Source organism: Nipponia nippon, unplaced genomic scaffold (genome assembly GCF_047370975.1).
Source record: "Nipponia nippon isolate SJK-2023a ecotype South Korea unplaced genomic scaffold, ASM4737097v1 scaffold_7, whole genome shotgun sequence".
Taxonomy (NCBI): Eukaryota; Metazoa; Chordata; class Aves; order Pelecaniformes; family Threskiornithidae; genus Nipponia; species Nipponia nippon.
The window spans coordinates 33,469,405-33,487,681 of NW_028262391.1; the positions used below are offsets into that span (position 1 = coordinate 33,469,405).

The 18,277-nt window shown below is 46.2% G+C and overlaps 1 protein-coding gene across 2 annotated transcripts; it reads right to left on the reverse strand.

The window, feature by feature from the left end:
- Positions 1–457: 457 nt before the first annotated feature.
- On the reverse strand, positions 458–12,543 carry B3GNT9 (UDP-GlcNAc:betaGal beta-1,3-N-acetylglucosaminyltransferase 9). 2 transcript variants are annotated; one of them, XM_087739606.1, is made up of 4 exons: positions 12,221–12,543; positions 4,525–4,567; positions 4,118–4,242; positions 458–3,674 (listed from the first exon to the last, which is right to left on the reverse strand). In XM_087739606.1, the coding sequence occupies exon 4, from the start codon at positions 3,608–3,610 to the stop codon at positions 2,363–2,365; it is 1,248 nt and encodes a 415-aa protein (XP_087595732.1). In that variant the 5' UTR covers positions 3,611–3,674; positions 4,118–4,242; positions 4,525–4,567; positions 12,221–12,543; the 3' UTR covers positions 458–2,362. The 2 variants fall into 2 exon arrangements, with proteins under 2 accessions (XP_087595732.1, XP_087595731.1); XM_087739605.1 differs by lacking the exon at positions 4,118–4,242.
- Between the last annotated feature and the right edge of the window lie 5,734 nt (positions 12,544–18,277).

Sequence of the window (18,277 nt, forward strand, 5' to 3'; positions counted from 1 at the left end):
TGCTGGCACAGGTGGATGTTGAACAACAACTTTGATCCAGGACAAAATGCACTCATTAATGCTGTACTATGGGTAGAGTGCAGATCTGAAGACGTTATAGAGGGAGGAGCCATCTGTGCATCTCCAAGCTTAAAAGGAAGATCTTAATAAGGACTGCTGAACCTGACTAGCTGCCTTGTAGGAAATCATAAGGTAAGCCATGCTTATTTCTCTGTTATTACTATTAAATTAAGTCCAGCACAAGTAAAGATTTACCAAGTTATCCAAAATAATGAATCATGTGGTTTTCACGTTGCTGTCTTCATGAAAAATACCTGTGGTGTTAGTCTTACAACGTGTGCAGATGTTAACCACGACAACTTGACAGACTCACTCTGACAACTAGAGGCACGTCTGCATGCTGTCTTTTAATTATGCTATAAATAATTTCCCAAACAGTAATCTAATCACAGGTAATACTTTTCTGTACAAGCGCATAAATACGTAAGTATCAGACATGTTAGCAGACAGGGGCGTGACTGGCTTTCTCCCACCAGCTCTGGCTTATTTCCACACCCTATAGAGCTCCTTGTAAAGAGTGCATGAGCATTTCATATTTCAGGATTGCATCCTGAAAATATCCCAAATCAACATATGGTCTTTTGATTTCTATATAGCCGACCTTTCCTTGGAAATACATTATTGTAAGGCTTAAACTTTTATGATGAAGATAACACGTAAGACAGTTGTTAATAGTCTACCAATAGATACTACCAGCTTGCTTTCCTCCATGCTGTGCATAGTTACCAGGAGTACTGAGCCCAGACTACTGCTGGATGGGAGGAAGGTTGTACCCAGACAGGCTCTGTTCAAGGGAAAGCAACTTCTTGGGCATTTATGACGGATCGTAGTTTCCTTTGAAGCTGTGAGCGTGTGCCCCCCTGAAGTGGGATGACATCGGGGCTTCTCTGATGGAAAGGGGAAAAAAATTGCAAAAGAATTAACAAACGATATCAGAGGTGAATTCAGGCTCTTTGTCCCATGAATTTCATAGCTTTTTCACCCTGATGTAGAAGAATTTACTTCCTTTTGGATGTCCAAGAAAAGGATGTTCTTTTAAGGTAATCTGCTGCTGGAAAAAACAAAATGCTTCAAAGTATTGACTATTTTTTGAAAAACTAGGCAATCCAGTGTTCTTGTCCGATGCTTAAAATACTTATGAAGTTACAGACTGACTGAAACTTGGAAAGCCGAACAGAAAGATTGCTCTGTGTGTTTGCTTTCTTGCAATAAACTTCGAAAGGCTTTTATTCTGAAGCCCTTTTGTCTGAAGACCACTTTCTCTCTTCACATGACACCCGCAGCAATATGAAAAGTCTTGGCTGCTCTTTGCAGTTGACGGTATACCTGGCAAGAGCACCGAGGTCTACAGAAACCAGCCCAGTCCACTGACAAGTTTTCCTTTGGTTTGAAGAAGCTCCCAAATGTGACGCAAACAGCAGCTCTATGTGGTTTTACCCTCGCAAGCGAAGACCAAAGGATCTGTCCAGATGCAAACCTTCTGAAGATCCCTGAGGTCCCCTGAGTGTGTCAATGAAGCAGATATTTGAACTGAAGAGTTGCTATGAATAATGAAAAATCAAGGCTCAGAGGGATCAACTCAAAGTTCTCCTTGTCGTTTCTTTAAAGGCCCTTTGGAAGTCTGCCACTTCCCAGTTATCTACTTACCTGTCCTTTGCTCGACCAGCCATGCCAGCCTCAGCCTCCAGTTTGTTTTCTTGTAGTCCACCCTATCTGCAATGTACAGGACCCCACTTCAATAGCTGTTATTTGTTCTTTTCTTCTCTTCTTATGAGGCCTACAGGAAGCCAACCAGGCAGCAGTGATTTGATTTGAGCCTACGCTACGGTGACTTGATTTCCTTTACTCTAGTTACTGTGTAGTTTGGTCATTTCTCAATGAGTCCGAGTCAAGGTAACAAGTTGACAACGATCCCTGTGCTCCTTGGTGTCATCTCTTATGCTCTACCTTCTTTCATTTCTCACATTTCTAACAATGCTGAAAAATCTCCAAGGACTGCATTTTGCAATGTGCTTTTTTACACATTGGCCCACTAAGCACTACTATAATTCTAATAAATAATAATAAATTAAAGATACTGTTATGATTCTTTGGACTCATTAATGGAGAAGGACCTACGTGGTATGTGTGTGCAAATGTGGAATTTTGGCAAATTCCTGCAATAATTCATCATCTTCTCTTAACATTGTAAATAAGATGTGCTAAAATACTCTACTTCTAAAGTCGATTCATTTGGTTGCAACAGTTCCAGGTTCCCTTTCTCAGCTGGTTTGCTATGTGCTTCTGCTGCAGGCTGCCTGCATTATCTGAGGGGTGATGCCTGTGTTGTTATTTCAGCTTTCTTTTTCCATTGGAAAGGCTTCTTCACTTGCTTCTTCTGAGTACAGGAAAGACGTGGGCTGTGGAGCAGGTTCCACATTAGCCAGATCTCAGCAACTTTCAGACTGTGAACTACCATGAGATCTTTGTAAAAACAAGGGTCAAATGTCTGTAGGTGTGGGGCAGCGGAAGGCTTGATGATGCCAAAGGTCTTGAATCCTTCATGCAAAATGGGTTTGAGGTTGATTCTCTGTAAGCACATGCCCAAAAAGACATCGTCGATGGGGAAGAGTTCCACCTCTCTGCAAGCCCTAGAGAGCTTCCTCATGGTGCAGCTGGACAGCAAAAACCCTCCTCCTCCTGCGTAGGCTGGATAGATGCTTAGCCCATACATGGTCTCTGGGATATAGTATTTGCTCTTTTGGACACGGATGGGACGGGCATTGTAGATGATGTCCCCAACAAAGAGGTCCTCAGTGGGGTCATGTCTCTCAAGGAAGTCAACAATGTTCTCAACGTTGACAAAAACATCGGCATCACCTTTAAAAATAAATTTCACGTTGTGACAGAATTCAGCAGCCCAGTTCAGGAAGTGGATCTCCTTCAGGGTCAGATTGAAGAAAGTGTCCATGAAGTCCCAGAGTAAAATGTCCCGGTATGTCTGACTCTCCTGGTGGATCAGGGTCTCCCATGTTGCCAGCACTGTCCTATTCTTTGGTGTTCCCAGGAGGAACACTCGCTGGATCTGCTGCCCATTCACCAAACCCTCCCTGCCCCAAGTTTTCCGGACAATCTCACGTCTGTCAAACTCTTCAACTACAGATTTGATAGCAATGAGCAGAAAGGGACCTCCAGGTGTTTTCCTGCATTTCTTGGGCTGGTTAATGAGGATGTTGAAGTTCCTCTTATCCTTGTTTAGGAGATAGCGCTTGAAGTTGAAGGCAGAATCGGTCAACAGGGCTGGAGTTGTAGTTTGGACCCTGTTGTTGGCCACTTCTGTTCGTCTAATGATAGGAGTTACATGGGGTCTGGGTACTGTTGCTTCTGCTGGTATCTGTCTCCAAGGTGCTCTGGGGTCAGAAAATATTTTTGGTGTTACTGAAGGCTTCTTCTGTGTCAGCTCCTTGTTTCCTACTGGGACTAAATGTTCCAGTTGGGAGTAGAGTAAAGAGCAAAGTGCTACCAGCAGGAAGAGGGTACAGACGGCATCCCCTTTGAGACGAACTCTCATTGTCTCCGCAGTGTTTCTGGGACTGTTAAAAGCTGTGTTTGAGCTGCCTGGCACCAATGTCCATCTGTAAATAAACGTACGGTGTGTCAGCAATGAGGGTTCAGCAGCCTTGAAGCACGCAGGCAACGCTAACTGAAACACCATTTTAAAAAAATAGCAGCAAAGTGCATTTTACTCATACAAACGCTGAGACACATGAAGGAACTTGCCAAAAGGCACGTGGGTTGCAAACCCAGCACTGATCCTAGTGCTCTGGCTCTGTGACTTGGTTAGTTAAGTCACCAAGCCATCATCCATCATCCTGAAAAGCACTCCCTAAGCACAACATGAAATCAGCCCTTCCTCCCCCATCCCTCTCTGCTGAACAGGTTTTGCCATTTCAGAGATTTCACTGCTTTGGGAAAAACAAAGTGGAAACTTAGAACAATGCCATTCTTCTGTGAATTGTTAGATTCCCCCACCCCCACCCCGCCCTGCAACTTGGTAACTGTTTCTTGCTGCTGTTACCCTTTTTGAGTCGAAACGGGGAGGCAGAGACCTGGCTGTTGAAGGGCAGACTTCTCGGCGGCAGCACGTCACTGGTGTTTCCCTGCGCACAGAGCCAGCTCTCGTGAACCAACTATGATTTGTGCCTTCAAAACGAATACATTGGGTATGGTCTGGAATGCACATAGGGCCTTTTTGCTGCCAGTAATCTTTATAAAATATTAAACCATTATAAATAACTTCCATTAATAAGGTTAGAAGAGGCACAGATGTTTTGCCTCTGCCAGATCACCCTAACTGGTAAGCAAGAGGTGGGCAAATAAATCCCAATACACAGAAGCAAGACAGAGCCTGGTGTTAAGAATGTTTTATTCACATGTGACAGATGAAGCTGCCTTTTGAAATACAAGATTTGATTCCTCACTTACGCTTTTCCTGGAGATCTTCTGAATTATTCGATCAGTTCTTTAACTGCAAACAAACAAAAAAAAAAGAGTAGTAAGAAGGCAGAAAGCAGCATGTAACCATAGTTCAGGTAAAGAGCTGGCCCAGCATCTGTAGCTGCAGCAAAGGCAGGTCCTCTCATCACCACCGTACGTGCAGCCCCGCTGTTCCCCGCAACAGCTAACAACCGAGTTGAAGAGTCACTCCGGGCTCCCGGAGGAGGCAGGCGACAATCGTGATCCCTATAGTCGTTAGCAGGGAGCACGTCCTAAAAGTTTAGCTCTACCCAAAAATTTTCCCACAAGTGCGCATAGGTATTCTTATATAACCCACCGATAATCTTTTATGCTTATGCGATTTACAGCTCTATCTTGCCTCTGCTGTATTAGTAGAAGCTATCTTTGAAGGTATTACGGTTGTCTGTCTTGAATTAGCCGAGATCATCTTACCCAAAAACTTCTTGATCGAAAGCTGCCTGGCTGAACGTCAGTCTGCCTTCGCTTAAGGAACGCTCCTTACTGAGGACTGAAAAGGGTGGAGGAGCCAAGGCTTGCGGCTTCCTGCACAATTTATTCCTGCAGTTCACTGTTCTCAGCACTGTCAGCCTACGGAGCACGCAGATGGATGCTCTGCCTCCAGTCAAGCCCTGCAGCCACTTCACTGGCTCAACATCTAATGGGCAGCTACGTGCTTGGTAAGAATATTGTTATTCAACGTGATTATGACTTAAAACAGGATCCTCTCTAGTTCAGTGGCATCCGTTTTCAGCAAATCCTTTTTCACTGTCATGGATTGTATCACCTGCTAATTGTTCATTAACCGTCAGTTTTGTATCAGCCATAACGTTATCTTTTTGAAGCTCAAAATTGGACTGGTGAGTCGGTAGTTACGAAGTATTAAAATGGTGGCATAGCATTACTTCCAGACCCTGTGGGATCTAGGCAATATTTCAAGACCAATGAAAAGCAAAATTAATAAAACAGTTGATTTTTTTGGCCAGCCCCTTTAAAATTCTTAGATGCACATTACTTGGACTTCATAATTTTAAAATATTTTGCTTTTTCATTACTGGTTAACTGCATCTCCAAATTACTGTTGAAATGGAGAGTATTTAATCATCCTGTGGTATCAGCTATCTTTTTTCCAAGTGCAGCTCCAAAATATTTACTGACCTCGTCTGCTTTGTCTCCAATATTACTGAAAACTTTGTTTTAGCAAATGGCTTATCTGTGCCTTGGTGAGGCTCTTTGCGCTCCCAGTGGCTTCAAAATCACTTCCTCCCTCTCCTGAGGACCATGCTTTTTTCCACAAGCGGCCTTTCTCGCCGTTTTCTGGCCTCTAACGGAGATTGCTGGGGTTTTCTCCGTTTGTTGGCTTTTTTACTGTACCTTTCACTTCTCTCCTAGGCTAGACAGATGTTTTAACCGGCATAGCTTTGATATTGATAGCAGGATTGTAGAATTTTCTCTGATCTCTCATAAATTGTTGTTAAAATGCTTATAATAATCAGAAGCTGTTTTCTATTTATGCTTTTTCTGCCACGTGACTTGGCTCGTAACTATTTTCAGCCTTGTGAACCAGTCTCTCTAATGCATATAGGACGTTAGTTTGCGTTTTATGTCTGTCATGTGCAAATTACCCTTGGCAAGTCCTGATTGCGGTGCTCTGCAGCAACCTGCTGTGTTTCAGTTTTGTGCTAAATCATCCTTTATCTGTCAAGACGTGGTTCCCAGCAGGCTTTCCCTCACGTTGCCTTCAATAATTTTGAAAGCAGGCTCCTGGGGTATGAAAGGATGGTCCCACTACACCCAGGACATGCTACTGAACTGGATCCGCTAAGGAGAGAGAGTCTGTCTCTCTTCCACCCATCACAAGCAAGAATTTTTGCTCGGTGCTATTGAGATACCTAAAATAGGGACCCTGCCTCAAAAAGCTCATAAGAACTAAAATTGAGGCATTTTTGCTCCTTCTGTTGCGTCGGGATAAGGTTTAATTGAGGTGCCACGCAGATCTGTGCACGTGGTCTCCAGAGCAAGCAGGAGATGCGGAGTCCCTGGTGGGACGGATCCTGATAGCATTGAGATGTTTGTGTATCTCCACTCAAGCTCTTCATAAAGTCTCATCTCTTTCCCCACTGTAATAGCAATTTATTTTTTCCTTTTCTATGCAAAAGTTTGATCTTACTTCAGCTGCCAGGCTCCAGATGGTAATTGAGGAGCTGGATGAAAGTCCTGGCTCTTTCCTGTGTTTAATTTTATCGGCGAGGGTTTGGAATAAAATGTGTGTGTCATGAAACTCGTAATTTCCATGACTTACAGATTTATCCTGCCAGCAAGTCGGAATCTGGCAATAAGCGCCCTTGGAAAAGCCAAGAAAAACCCTGAATTGTTACAAGCCTGGGCTGATAGCCTGGATTTTCTTCTATGTTTTCATTTATTGAAAGAAAAGATTCTGAGATAGCTATTTCCATGCTGAAATAAAACAGTTCAGTGCTGAATATAGACGTTTCATTTTCAAAAGAAGTTGCCAGCCCTTGAAGTGATTCCTTGATTGAATTATATGGATTTTCCAGTCTTTGTTAGATATTTCCTTCTTTTCTTCTTTTGAAGGAAATATATCCTCGATTACTAGACAGGTGTGAGCTCTATCCATGGATGTTAGTGTGGGAAAAGCTGTCCTGTTCTTGAATTCAGAGGGACTGGTGATTCTGGCAGACACTCTGGTATGTCCTAAAGCCAAAAAGATTATTCATCCACCTCGACACTGTGGGCGGGGGGGGGGGGGGGGGGGTGGAATTACAGGGCTATCAAAGCAAGCAGAAAATATTTGATGCCAAACAAAAGAGATGCGGGCACAGCATCTTGCTGCGTGTCCGCATCCAAAGCGGACGTGCCTCTGCTTTGTACACCGCTGTGGGGGAACCTGGGAAACGGAGCTGGGGCTATAAAACTGCTGCATCACTCGGTGCCTTGGGGAATGTGGGCTTAGCTGCCAGGGCTGCTTCCCATGTCCTCCAAGCTTGGAAAAATGGGCAGTTGTCCCTCTTTGTGTTGGCTGCTCGGGGATGGCTTCAGTAGGGATCTTGAGTCCAGCTCGAGCAGGTCTGAATAGGGTGGTGCAATTTGCCCCAGCAGTGGGACAAGGGGGGTCCCAGGGAAGAGCGGGAGCATCACGTGCTGGGCCGCGAGCACCAGCAATGTGAGACGGCTGAGCTGGGCTGTAGGAAGAGGCTGAGAGGTCCCATATCCATGAGGTGGAAACACGGGAAGCCCATACGTAGGGAATGTGCTGGAAGGACCAAGAGGGCCACAGCCTACGCGGCCTGAGAGGCAACAAAATGCTCGAAAGATGGAAGTGGCTGGCACGGCACCCTGCTGAGCATCCAGGCAGGGAATCTGACCTGCGCTGTTGCACGCTCGGGCAGAGGGCCCAGTCCTCTGCCTGGTTTTCATTTGTTTGAGAGGAGGATGCTGAAATATGGCCAAGGAGTGCTGCAATAAAAGCAGTTAAATGATGATTTAAGAAAAAAATATAGTTGCTAGTCCTTCATTCCCAGTTGAATGATGTGAAGCCTTGAGCTCATCCTGGAAATTTCTTTCTTTTGCAGCAGCCGTCACGTCTCCGTCATTTGGCACGTCTGCTCGCATGGGCCCAGGTGGGAAAAAGCCTCTGGATCCTGTCCCCGAATTCAGTCAAGAAGCCTTGGTGATTCTGGCATGTTGCTTTGTGCCTTGAAGAGTGGTTATTCAACCCACCCAGCCTTGGGAAAAGCAGCTGCGACAGTGAGGCAAGCTGAAAATATGGCACACTGAGCAAGAGGCTACAAAACACAGCGACGAGCTCTGCTGCACACTCATCCCAGCCTGGCTCATGGCAGCATCCGTCCCCACCAACCACAGCTGTGGGTTGTCCCCGGATCAGCTTGCTGCCCCACTGCATGCAAAGCGTTTCGGCTCCCTCTCAGGTCCCCTCCTTGCTCCTGAAGCCGGAGCTGCCACTGGTAGGTTTGGCTTGTGCAATAGAGGGGCTGCATACGTTGTGGGGCTGTGGTTGCTGATGCAGATGTCTTATCCGTTTCTCTGTAAAACGAGCTAAAGAAAGTGTTGGGGATCCAGCACCGATGGGTTCAATGAGTTTTTTGCAATTCTCAGGGGAACTTGGAAAATTCTGGGTGGTGGGGGTGCTTTGAGGCAATGCTTGAGGTTTTGGATATTTGTTTTCACTTCATGCTGGTTGAACGCATTTCACGAGAACAAAGTCGGGTTGTAACACACAGTGCTGGAAGCTGAGGCCCAGGCTCTGGCCTGCAGCGGGGAGGTCTGCATACGTGTCCCTCTCCTGCCTGATTTCCAGCAGTTTTTCCATCCTGATTCACTCAGCAAGAGCAAATCAAGCTCCCAGGCCCCTCCTCAGCTTCTGCTGCTGTTCCTCTGCCTCCTCCTCCTGACGCTGTTCAAGAACCAACCAGCAACAATAACAACATCCCCTACGCTCATCCTGCAGCTGGGACTGTGTAAAATAGACGTGCAGATTAGCTTTATCCCACCAGACCAGGATGCTGACAGCAAGAAGTCCGCACCTCCTGAAGCTCTGGTGACTGCATCTTCCTACCCACTTTCTCTTGGTCCCATCCTTCGAGCCCCCAAGGGTCAGGAGAGTGTTTGACTTCTGAGTCCGCACCGGTTTAGTTTAAATGCATTGCTGAACACGCAGACACGAGTAGCACTCTGTTTTATGTGGGGATTACTTGTTTTGCTCTCTTCGAGCTGCATTGGGCTGCCGTTCTTCTCTTACGCCTCAAGAGAAACCTGAAGTGAAGCGCTAAGGCAAAGGTTTTCAAATCTCAGCTGAGTTACCTCAGGACGGGTCTCATGAAGGCAAAACCTCATCTTCATTTTGCATCGCGTGGGTGCCTGGGCTCTTCGGGGTACCCACAGGGAAATGTGTCAGCTTCCAGCGCTGGGTTTGTTTTGCCCCATGTGAAAAAACACGCGTGAAACATCTCAGGTTTAATGGTTTGAGCTGGTTTTGGAGTGTTTAAAGGGGAAAAATAGCTCTGTGTGTTGGAGCAGTGGAAGAAGCCCTCTTTTGTTTCTATGTTTGGGTGTCATGTAACAAGTTTTATTCCTGCATGGTTTCTTTTTTGGTTTTGTTTGTTTGTTTTTTGGTCCTTCCATTCCCCCCCACCCCAGGCAAAGTCAATAACTTCATTGAAGTCGATGCTTGAAGTGGCTTTGGTGCTGGACAACTCCTCTCTGCATTACAGGGTGTTTATGAAGAGGTCTCATGTGGAGCTATGGGATTACAAAGTGACGCTGAACAATTTGATCTTCTGGATTAGAAGACAGGGTAGGCTGAAATACAAGAGACGCCCTTCGGCACGTTGGTTAGTGCAAAGCCCTAGAAAAATGAAGTGACCAAAACAACGGCTAAGTTGCCTTACCAGAAAAAAGAGCCCATCTCATTCAGCCACTTAGAAGTTTTGAAGTCTATAAACAAATTGAGAATAGGCTGTAGGATTTAATTAGCTGAATGTCTTGATAGCTTTCCCAGGAGTCGGGATCATGAGCCAGAGCCAAATGAACACAGTGCAGGGAGCAGAGGCTCGCGGTGCTCAGCCGCACATCACGGCGCTGCTCGGACGCTGCTGGCCGGTGCTGCTGCCGCAGCAGTGCTCCGGCCCCATGCACAGTGTCACCAGCGCAGTGTCTCCACTGACGTTACTTGCGTTCCAGCACCTGGAGGCAAAAGCTCTGTTGGTTGAAACACTGCGCAAGCAGGGAACAAAAATACAGGCCCCACTCCAAAGACCATTTCCAACTTTCCTGTCGGAGCTGCTTTTCAGGCCAGCTCAAACGAATGGATGAGATCCATGCTGTTACAGGACAGGGTGCCTTATTTATCTCTCTGTTTGCCCCAGTCCTGAAATATGTGGTTTCATCAGCTTCCCAGCTGGCTGGTCCCATTTTATTACAGTCTCTCCTGTTGGCGCTGCCAGCCTTGCCTTCACAATGCCAGTCACGGGTTAGACAACTGTTTGCAAATGGCTGCTGTGGTTGCCTCCTTTTAGCTTTCACCCAGTTGGTGAAGCTTTTATGAAGAATACAAACTTAAATGCAGAGAAACTGCAGAGCTGCTGTGCGAAGGCTGGAGATGGATGCTAAGATGTCCGCTCTCACATACAGGGGTCCCAGAAAGGAACTTGCACCACTGGTGGCGGGGAATCGTGCGGTACTGTGGCAGAAAGCAGCGGCAGTCGTGCAGGGATGACCCTGGGCAGTGCTGGCTGCCTGCACGACCATCCCCATCGCCTCCGGGAAACGCTGGCTGCCTGCACCGCTCCTCCCGTCGCCCTGCTGACCCGGTGGTAAGTCACTCACGTACACGTGGCAGTTTGGGGACTGCAGCTCTGCTGCATTTAAGCAGTGCAGGATGTTTTCCTGGCCCTTTTGGGGCAGGACATGCCATCGGGGCAGTGCCCATGCAGGACTGCATGCTGCCACGCACACCATGGCAGGCCGCGGCAAGCAGGGAAAGCCCCAGCTCCTCCTAAGCGCAGCACCACGTCTCTGACGAGAGCATTCAGCTGCCTGCGAGGCAGAAGGTAATGCACAATTATCTTCCGCAGGCTTAGCAGCCTCCAGAGGTACTTTCTGAAATCCAGATGCAGTCTTGCGTGTAGGTGGTCTGATTTTCAGAATTATGGAGAGCTCAGCAGCTCAACTCACACCCTGAGTGCTTTGGGGAGACAGGCCCCTCCCGGAGCCGCCAAGCGCAGGGCGAGGAACTTGCCCTTTTTCTTGCAAACATTCATTTCCCCTGGCCCCAGGAGGAGAATAAAGCCTTGCAGGCTCGTGAAGGGGTAAGAAACAGCCCCACTGAAACAACCGCCCTCCTTTCCTAGCCCTCCCCAGGCTGCAGTGCTTGCTGCCTCTTCAGCTCCCAGACCCTCTTCTGATCCGATAAATCATTTGCCTGATGTGCCCCAAACCCCAGCAATTACAGTGCATTAGCACGGATGTATTGTTACACCCAGACATGAGCGGGAGAGGGAGTGCGTGCTGACTTGCCCCACTAATTTCAAGATGATATCCAACGCACAAGTTTATCAGAATCTGCCCAAAAGCTGTTAAAAAATGTGATCAGTAACTGCCCATTTCACCGGGATTGAATTTTTTTCTTTCTCTCTCTGCGATGCTAGAGAGCTTGAAAATTCCCATGTTTTCCTCAAAGCATACAATAGTGTAAGACAGGGGGAAGATTCATGTCCTTTTACTGACGAGGAATGGCTTGCAAATGTAACGTGCCACCACTGGAACGTGTTTGCGATTGGGAGGAAACCCTGCCTCGGAGCACTGGAGGCATTGTCTAAAGAAGCCCCAAACTTTCTTCTGTAAAAACAACCTCAAACACCCAAAGAAAGTTCTTTGGAAAGTAAAGTGTAAAGCAGGCATAGCAGGGCTGGAGACTGCGTGTTCAGAGCCTGTAGCCGACGCTGCTGCATGTTAACCATCACAGTTCGGGTTGCTGCATGTAACAACATTGCAAGAGCAACAAGGCAAAAAGAAAAGCTGCAGGCTGGAGGAAAAGGACAGCAGTAAGGACAGGCTCCAGTTCACGCTGCTTGCTGCATAACTCTCCCCAACCCACCCTGATAAAACATACATAAGAGATACTTACATCCCATTTGATAGCGCTGATCCTGTGTCCCTTCGGTAATGTCTCAGCAGTGGGCTGCCAAGTAGGCACATCTGGATATAGTTAACGTTAGACATTCCTCAGCCTTTAAGAGAAACCGAGGAAATCCTCGCTGAGCAAAGCAGGGCTCGGTCTCCTGCACTCTGGGCCGTTTTCATGCTGAACACCAGCAAAGCTTCCCCGCGCTCGTGTGCCTACCAAGGAGGGGTGCGTGTGCCAGCGGGGTCCGAGATGAGACGCCGGGCTCCCTCCTTGCACACACTTGCTTACTGTAGCGTGGTGGAAGGAGCAACCACACCAGGGGAAGGAGCTGGGTCCGCTTCCAAGTGCCTGACACGTGATCGGCGGGCTGGGAGTGCAGATGGCCTCCAGTGCCGCAGAGCCCCGCGTCCGGCAGCTCCCCGGGTCTTTCTGTGCACGGCCATCCGCGCCCCGTGGGACTGGGCAGGGGCGGAGGTGTCGAGGGATGGAATGCAGAGCCAGGTTGGGGGCTTCCATCAATTCTGCTGTTAAAAATAACAACCACAAAAAAGGCTATTTTTTTTTTTTACTGTAACTTTTTTCAATAGGAAACGTGTTAATTTTTCTTTCTTTTTTTTTTTTCCACCACAATTTGGCTTTTTTTTTTTTTTTTAATCCCCTTGTGATTATTTACTTTACCTCTGCAAAGGCTCAAAATTAGAAATTGAGGTTGGGTTCAGCTCAGAAGGAAAATCCACTTGGGGGCTGGTTTCTTTTTTTCTAGTAGGGAAATGATGGGAGGAGGCGGGGAGCTGAGCGGTGGAGAGGCTAAAGACAGATGCGAGGATCCCTCCCAAAACACTGAACAAAAAACTCCCACCCATTTTTTTTTTCCATTTAATTTGAATTACTTCAAAACAAAACATTTTTATTTGGAGCCAAATTTAAATTGCCATCACGACCCATCTGCCAGCTGACTGCAACCATTGCGTTTCCGATCTCTGTGGCTCTGTTTGTCTCTGCAATGGAAACGACGACCCTTATTGCTCTAACAGAGGCCAAGGGTCTGGAGAGTGCCCAGACCACAGCCCCTTTAGCATGCAAAGTTTATAATTTACAGTGAGCTTGTCATACAACCAGGTTTTGATCTACTCTGTTACAGTTTCACAGACACCCAACTGTTTTTTAAACATAATGTAAAAATGCTTTTTTATAAGTGTCTGTGCCTTTTTGATGTATTTTGAATTTCAGCTCAAATGTTTTGCTTTATTGAACACAACGTTACTGTAAAAAGCTGTCAAATGGACGGGTTCGTGGTGAGCAGCCCTCAGGCCCTGCATTCGGGTGCGTCAGGCTGGGAAAGCTGTTTTCTCATGATTTGCAGCTGTCTGAAACGCAGAAGTTCCACACTGAATAGCCCAGCTGATCAAAAACCTCAGCCATAAATGTTACTCAATTTCACACTTTCCCTATGCCAAGCCAAGGTACCTTTATCCTCCTCCTCCGCAGCAGCCCCAGGCTATTTTTCATCCCTCCTCTGTAAGGAGGCAGATGGCGGTTGCAGAGGTAAACAGCAGACCGGTGTGTCTGCCTTTGCTCAGAGGGGCCGGCTGTGGAATGAGGGGGACTGCTCCCCGAAACCATCGGGGACTCATAGCCGGTATTTCCACCACGTTCCCCCACCCAGATTTTGGGACCTACTACCCTTTTCGCTTGCTCCCATGGGGTGAGAGTGAAAACAGAGGCTTCCACTGCTGCACGGTGCCTTTGTGGTTGCTGTGGCTTGGAGACTCATGCAGGGAGCTTGGGAGGTGAAGGAGTTTTCTCCATGGGTGCTTCTACCTGGTAGTTGTCTCACCTGTACCTTGTTCCCTGGGCACTGATGCATGGCTGATTCATTCTTCTCACTGCCAGCAAAGGTGCCCTTGGTCTGTCCCATGGCATGTCACTCTGGCTTACAAGATTGGGTCAGTGATCTCGTTGACCCTCATCAGTAGGTCAACCCTGTTGGACCCCAGGTTGGTGTGTTGGCACATGGCTTTAAGTGAACCATGTGCCAAATGTTCTTCTACCTCCTGGAGGGCAGAGCCCTGCTCCCTGTCACTGTATTCCTGCAGGGATCAAACCACGCGGTTAGGAATATAGCTTAGTCGTTAATAAAGAAGGGCTGCTCTTGTGATTTTTCAACTACTGTCTGAGATTTAAGTGATTGAGGGTAAAATACTTCTCTGCTCGAGTTCATGGCAAAAGGAATTTCCCTGGGTTCAGCTGTCAGGTCAGCCAGTGGCTTCCTGTGCAAAGCTGCCGGAGAAGATTTAATGTCCAAGCTCCTTGGCTCCCCACCTACGGGGCAGGCAGTCTTGTGAGAAAGCTCACAAATAGCAAGGCACTTTGGATTACAGCAATGCTGTGGCCTCGGAGGAGTCCCAGATATATAACAGCACTGAAAGAAACACAGGGAGCTATTCCAGGTGCCAGGTTTGGGACAAACCTCCTCTTCTGGCCGTTTTTGCTAAAAAAGGCTCATCAAACCAGTAACTGGAAACTGAACAAATGTGGTGGCTGAGCTTGGTTTCGACTTGAAATCAGAGCCATTACCTTGCAGGTGGGGCACCAGCCTTGGTGTGTCAGTAGAAACGTATGACTTTGGGCAGGACCCTGTTCTGCACCCAGACACTTTGGCTGGATGCTCCTCAGAGCTGGTGATAGCCAACGTGGCCAGAACTTCAATGAACCCCTTTCTTACTACTGCATTAAGTGTTTAATGAAAGTATTTGAGGCACTTTTCATCAAAAGTATATATTTATTTATAAAAAAGAATGGAGAAAAAAATAGACCAAAGTGCTTTTTTCTATAAAAGACAATTCCTTGGAGGTTGAATGTCCTAGACCTGAGTGTACACGGCATTGCAGTCCACAGCTGTAGATGGCTGATCCAGATCTCATGCTGAGTATCACGGAAATTTGGAATTAGAAGATCAGCAAGGGATTTTTCCACTGATGACTAAGGGACTTAACCACACATCTTCTATGGCTTTCAGTTAGAGATGTATGGCCAAATCCCTTTAGTGGCTTTAAAATTCAATCCAGAGGAGAAAAAAAAAATAATTTTTGACTCGAGGCCTTAAATTGCATCACCGTTTGAGCCCATCTCTGTACAAAAGACAAATGGCCAAACCCTTGTCCAGTGTAAAGCAGTGTATCTCACCAATTTCATGTACACACTCCAATATGTGGGTTCAACTGAAGAAACCCTCTTGACTCCCATTCTAGTATCTCCTCGGTTTAAGGTGTACAATACCAGAGGTTCACGGCTATACCAGAATTTTCAGTTAAACTAAATCAGCACTTTAAGTGAATTTGAGGCTCCTCATTGCTGTACGTGCTCATTTTTGGTTTCAGAGTCCGGCTGCCGGGGTTTGACTCGGCGGTGGCTCTAAGGCACCTTTTGAAACCACAGAGGGGAGGCGACACGGTGACCCAGGCAGCACGACGGCTTCTCAATGCTGAATGAAATGAATGGCAAAATTAACGGGTAAGGAAAAACCCCACCTCACGCTGGGAAAAGACCTTTGTCTGGAGCAGTGTCCGCAGCAAGCATCTATGCCTTCTCTGAACAAGTAGTTTCCCTCAGCTCTAAGCCTACACACATTTTTTGCCTTCTGTTTTCCATATCTTGATAGTGGTGCAAAGTATATTCTATTTTCTGCCTCAGCTTCCCCCAGATTTTGAAACGGATACAGTTCTGAGACTTCCCAGCTATGAAACTCCAGCAAACTGTTTTACTTGGAGGCTCTCATTTTTTTATAAAGCTCTGTAACCTGCAGTGCTGTGACATTAGCACCCCATTTTGCATTAAAAATAATCCAGACACCCATCTCTTCAATGGTAGGGCTGAAGCTGAAAACGGAAAGCTGGAAAGCGTTCCTGTGAGCTGTCGACATTCGTTTTTAATTTGACTTGCTATGAAAATCTGGAAGAAATTTTATGATTTCTTTAAGATCTGGCCCGTGATTTTTAAGTGCTTCCGATCAATAATGCTGAACCCTTTCCGTATTTTTGAGTCACGTACTGTTTTCACCTGACAAACTGGTCCACAGTAAGCAGTTGTGGCATGTGAGAACTGAAGCTGCTGGAAGAGAGCACTTTCCCTATCTGCTGTGATGGTGCATTGTCGTCTTCAGCAGATTAATTAATCTATTGTGTATTTTTAACAAGCATCTAAGAGGGTTAATGTCTGCCTTTCACTGGCTCTGCCCTCCAGGACAGTTTGATATTTTTCCTTCGTGACAATTTTATATCAGGGTATACTCTTGGGTTTACTTCTACCAGATGCCTCATGTCAAAGTGGATCTGGTGAGCATTTTAACTTTCACTCTCCTCTTTGTTATTATCCATTTGAACGCTGTAGCTCAGCTGTGCCAAAACAAATCATTCAAATTCTCATTTGGATGGATCTTTTATTCTTTCTGGCAGACTGAAAGGAGCCTCCTTCAAATCTGAAACACTGCTAAAACTACAAAAACAATCTGTACCACAAAAAAGCCCTCTTGGATTCCTTCCTGTAAGCACATTTTGGCCTGGTTTCTGCTGTTTCTTTTATACTTTGTCTATTTCATTTTTTTTATATGCAACTGATTAGCATCTTTATTTGCTTTTAATATCGTTTGCTGCATGTTTGATTCTGAAACATCACCACGCCCCCGAAAATATTTTTTTTTTTTCTCCCCCCGGACATCTCTCAATCCATAGAGAAAAGAGCTGTTACGGGATAAGGCCAAATTCACAAGCAGCAGCGCTGCCCATGGCTTATCTCATGCACTAGACATTAGGTAATCAGTGTAAATAGTAGTAAGGGAGTGCCGCTTGCATGTCTGGCAGGCACAGACATGTGCAGCATGTGTGCAACTAGTAGGTTGCACAAGTAGGTGCAGCATGTGTGCAACTAACTTTGCACAGGCAAAGAAGAAAGCACGAGTGCGCTCCTCTTTCAACAGCGTGACAGCCAGGGAGTCACCGGGGGTGCTTATTATAGCCCTTGGTCTAGCATACAGCACTGAGTTTCTATTGTATCAGCAAGTATCTCCAACATCTAGCTCTTTCTTCAGTTCCACTCATTGCATTACTATCCGAGGTAAAGACACGCTGCTAATCTCTTCAACAAATCTCTGCTAATGTTTTTTCCTTTGCGAGTGCTTCTTCCTTCCCCGCACGACGCGAGTTTCCTTGTCTTTGCACACTGGTGTAAAACCGCTGTAAAATCTTCTGGGTAAAACAGAAGTAAATTTAGAGTCGAGCCCCAGCCAAATGCCAAAGCAATGCAAATGACATCGTGTACTCACAACCCAATTGATCTATTTCATTCTAAGGCTTCTGTGAAAATTGTCTCTATCTATGTTTGTGCCAGATAATACTAAAAAAACCCTACTCTTTTAGCAGGAAGGAGTCCGCTTGAGACCAGAATCGAGTTTTCATTGCATCTCATGATGACGACGGTGATGACGACCGACCGTGGAAAAGAAGGTATGAAACAGCCACTGCTACGGTTCCAAACCATGCCATGTGCTCAAGACAATTCCACCATGGAATATCACTGGAAAACCCTTTTCCTTCGAGTCTCTGCAATGAAGGCACCTGTGAATGCTGTTAAAGATGATGATATTCCAGAAAGGTTGCCAGGAGCTCCAGCACTTAATGGCACTTTTGAGAGGGAATCTGTGAGTAAGAGGAAGCACATATGCCAACTGCTGGCAGAGGAATAAAATGCACAAGGTTTGCATTAAGAAAAAAAGCATTCATGCGTAGTCCTCTGTAATACAGTAATAGCAGCAAAGAAGTTTTTTGGACTTGAAGTAGATGCTAAATAATAAGCCTTTCTTATTTTGAGCATTAACAGATGCTGTAAAAGCTAGCAGTTCTCACCACTCAGTGGCTGCCTTATAACAGTATATGAAAGTTGTGCACAGGAATAGCTAGTCTGAGAGCTTAGAAATATTCATTACAAACGAGACAGCAGGCTTTGCAGATGACCTTGTTTTCTAAAAAAAATAATTTTTGCAAAATCAAGAGCAAACCCTCT

Coding starts and splice junctions, on each gene's coding strand:
- B3GNT9 (XM_087739605.1), bottom strand. CDS start 3,610: ATGAGAGTTCGTCTCAAAGGGGATGCCGTCTGTACCCTCTTCCTGCTG.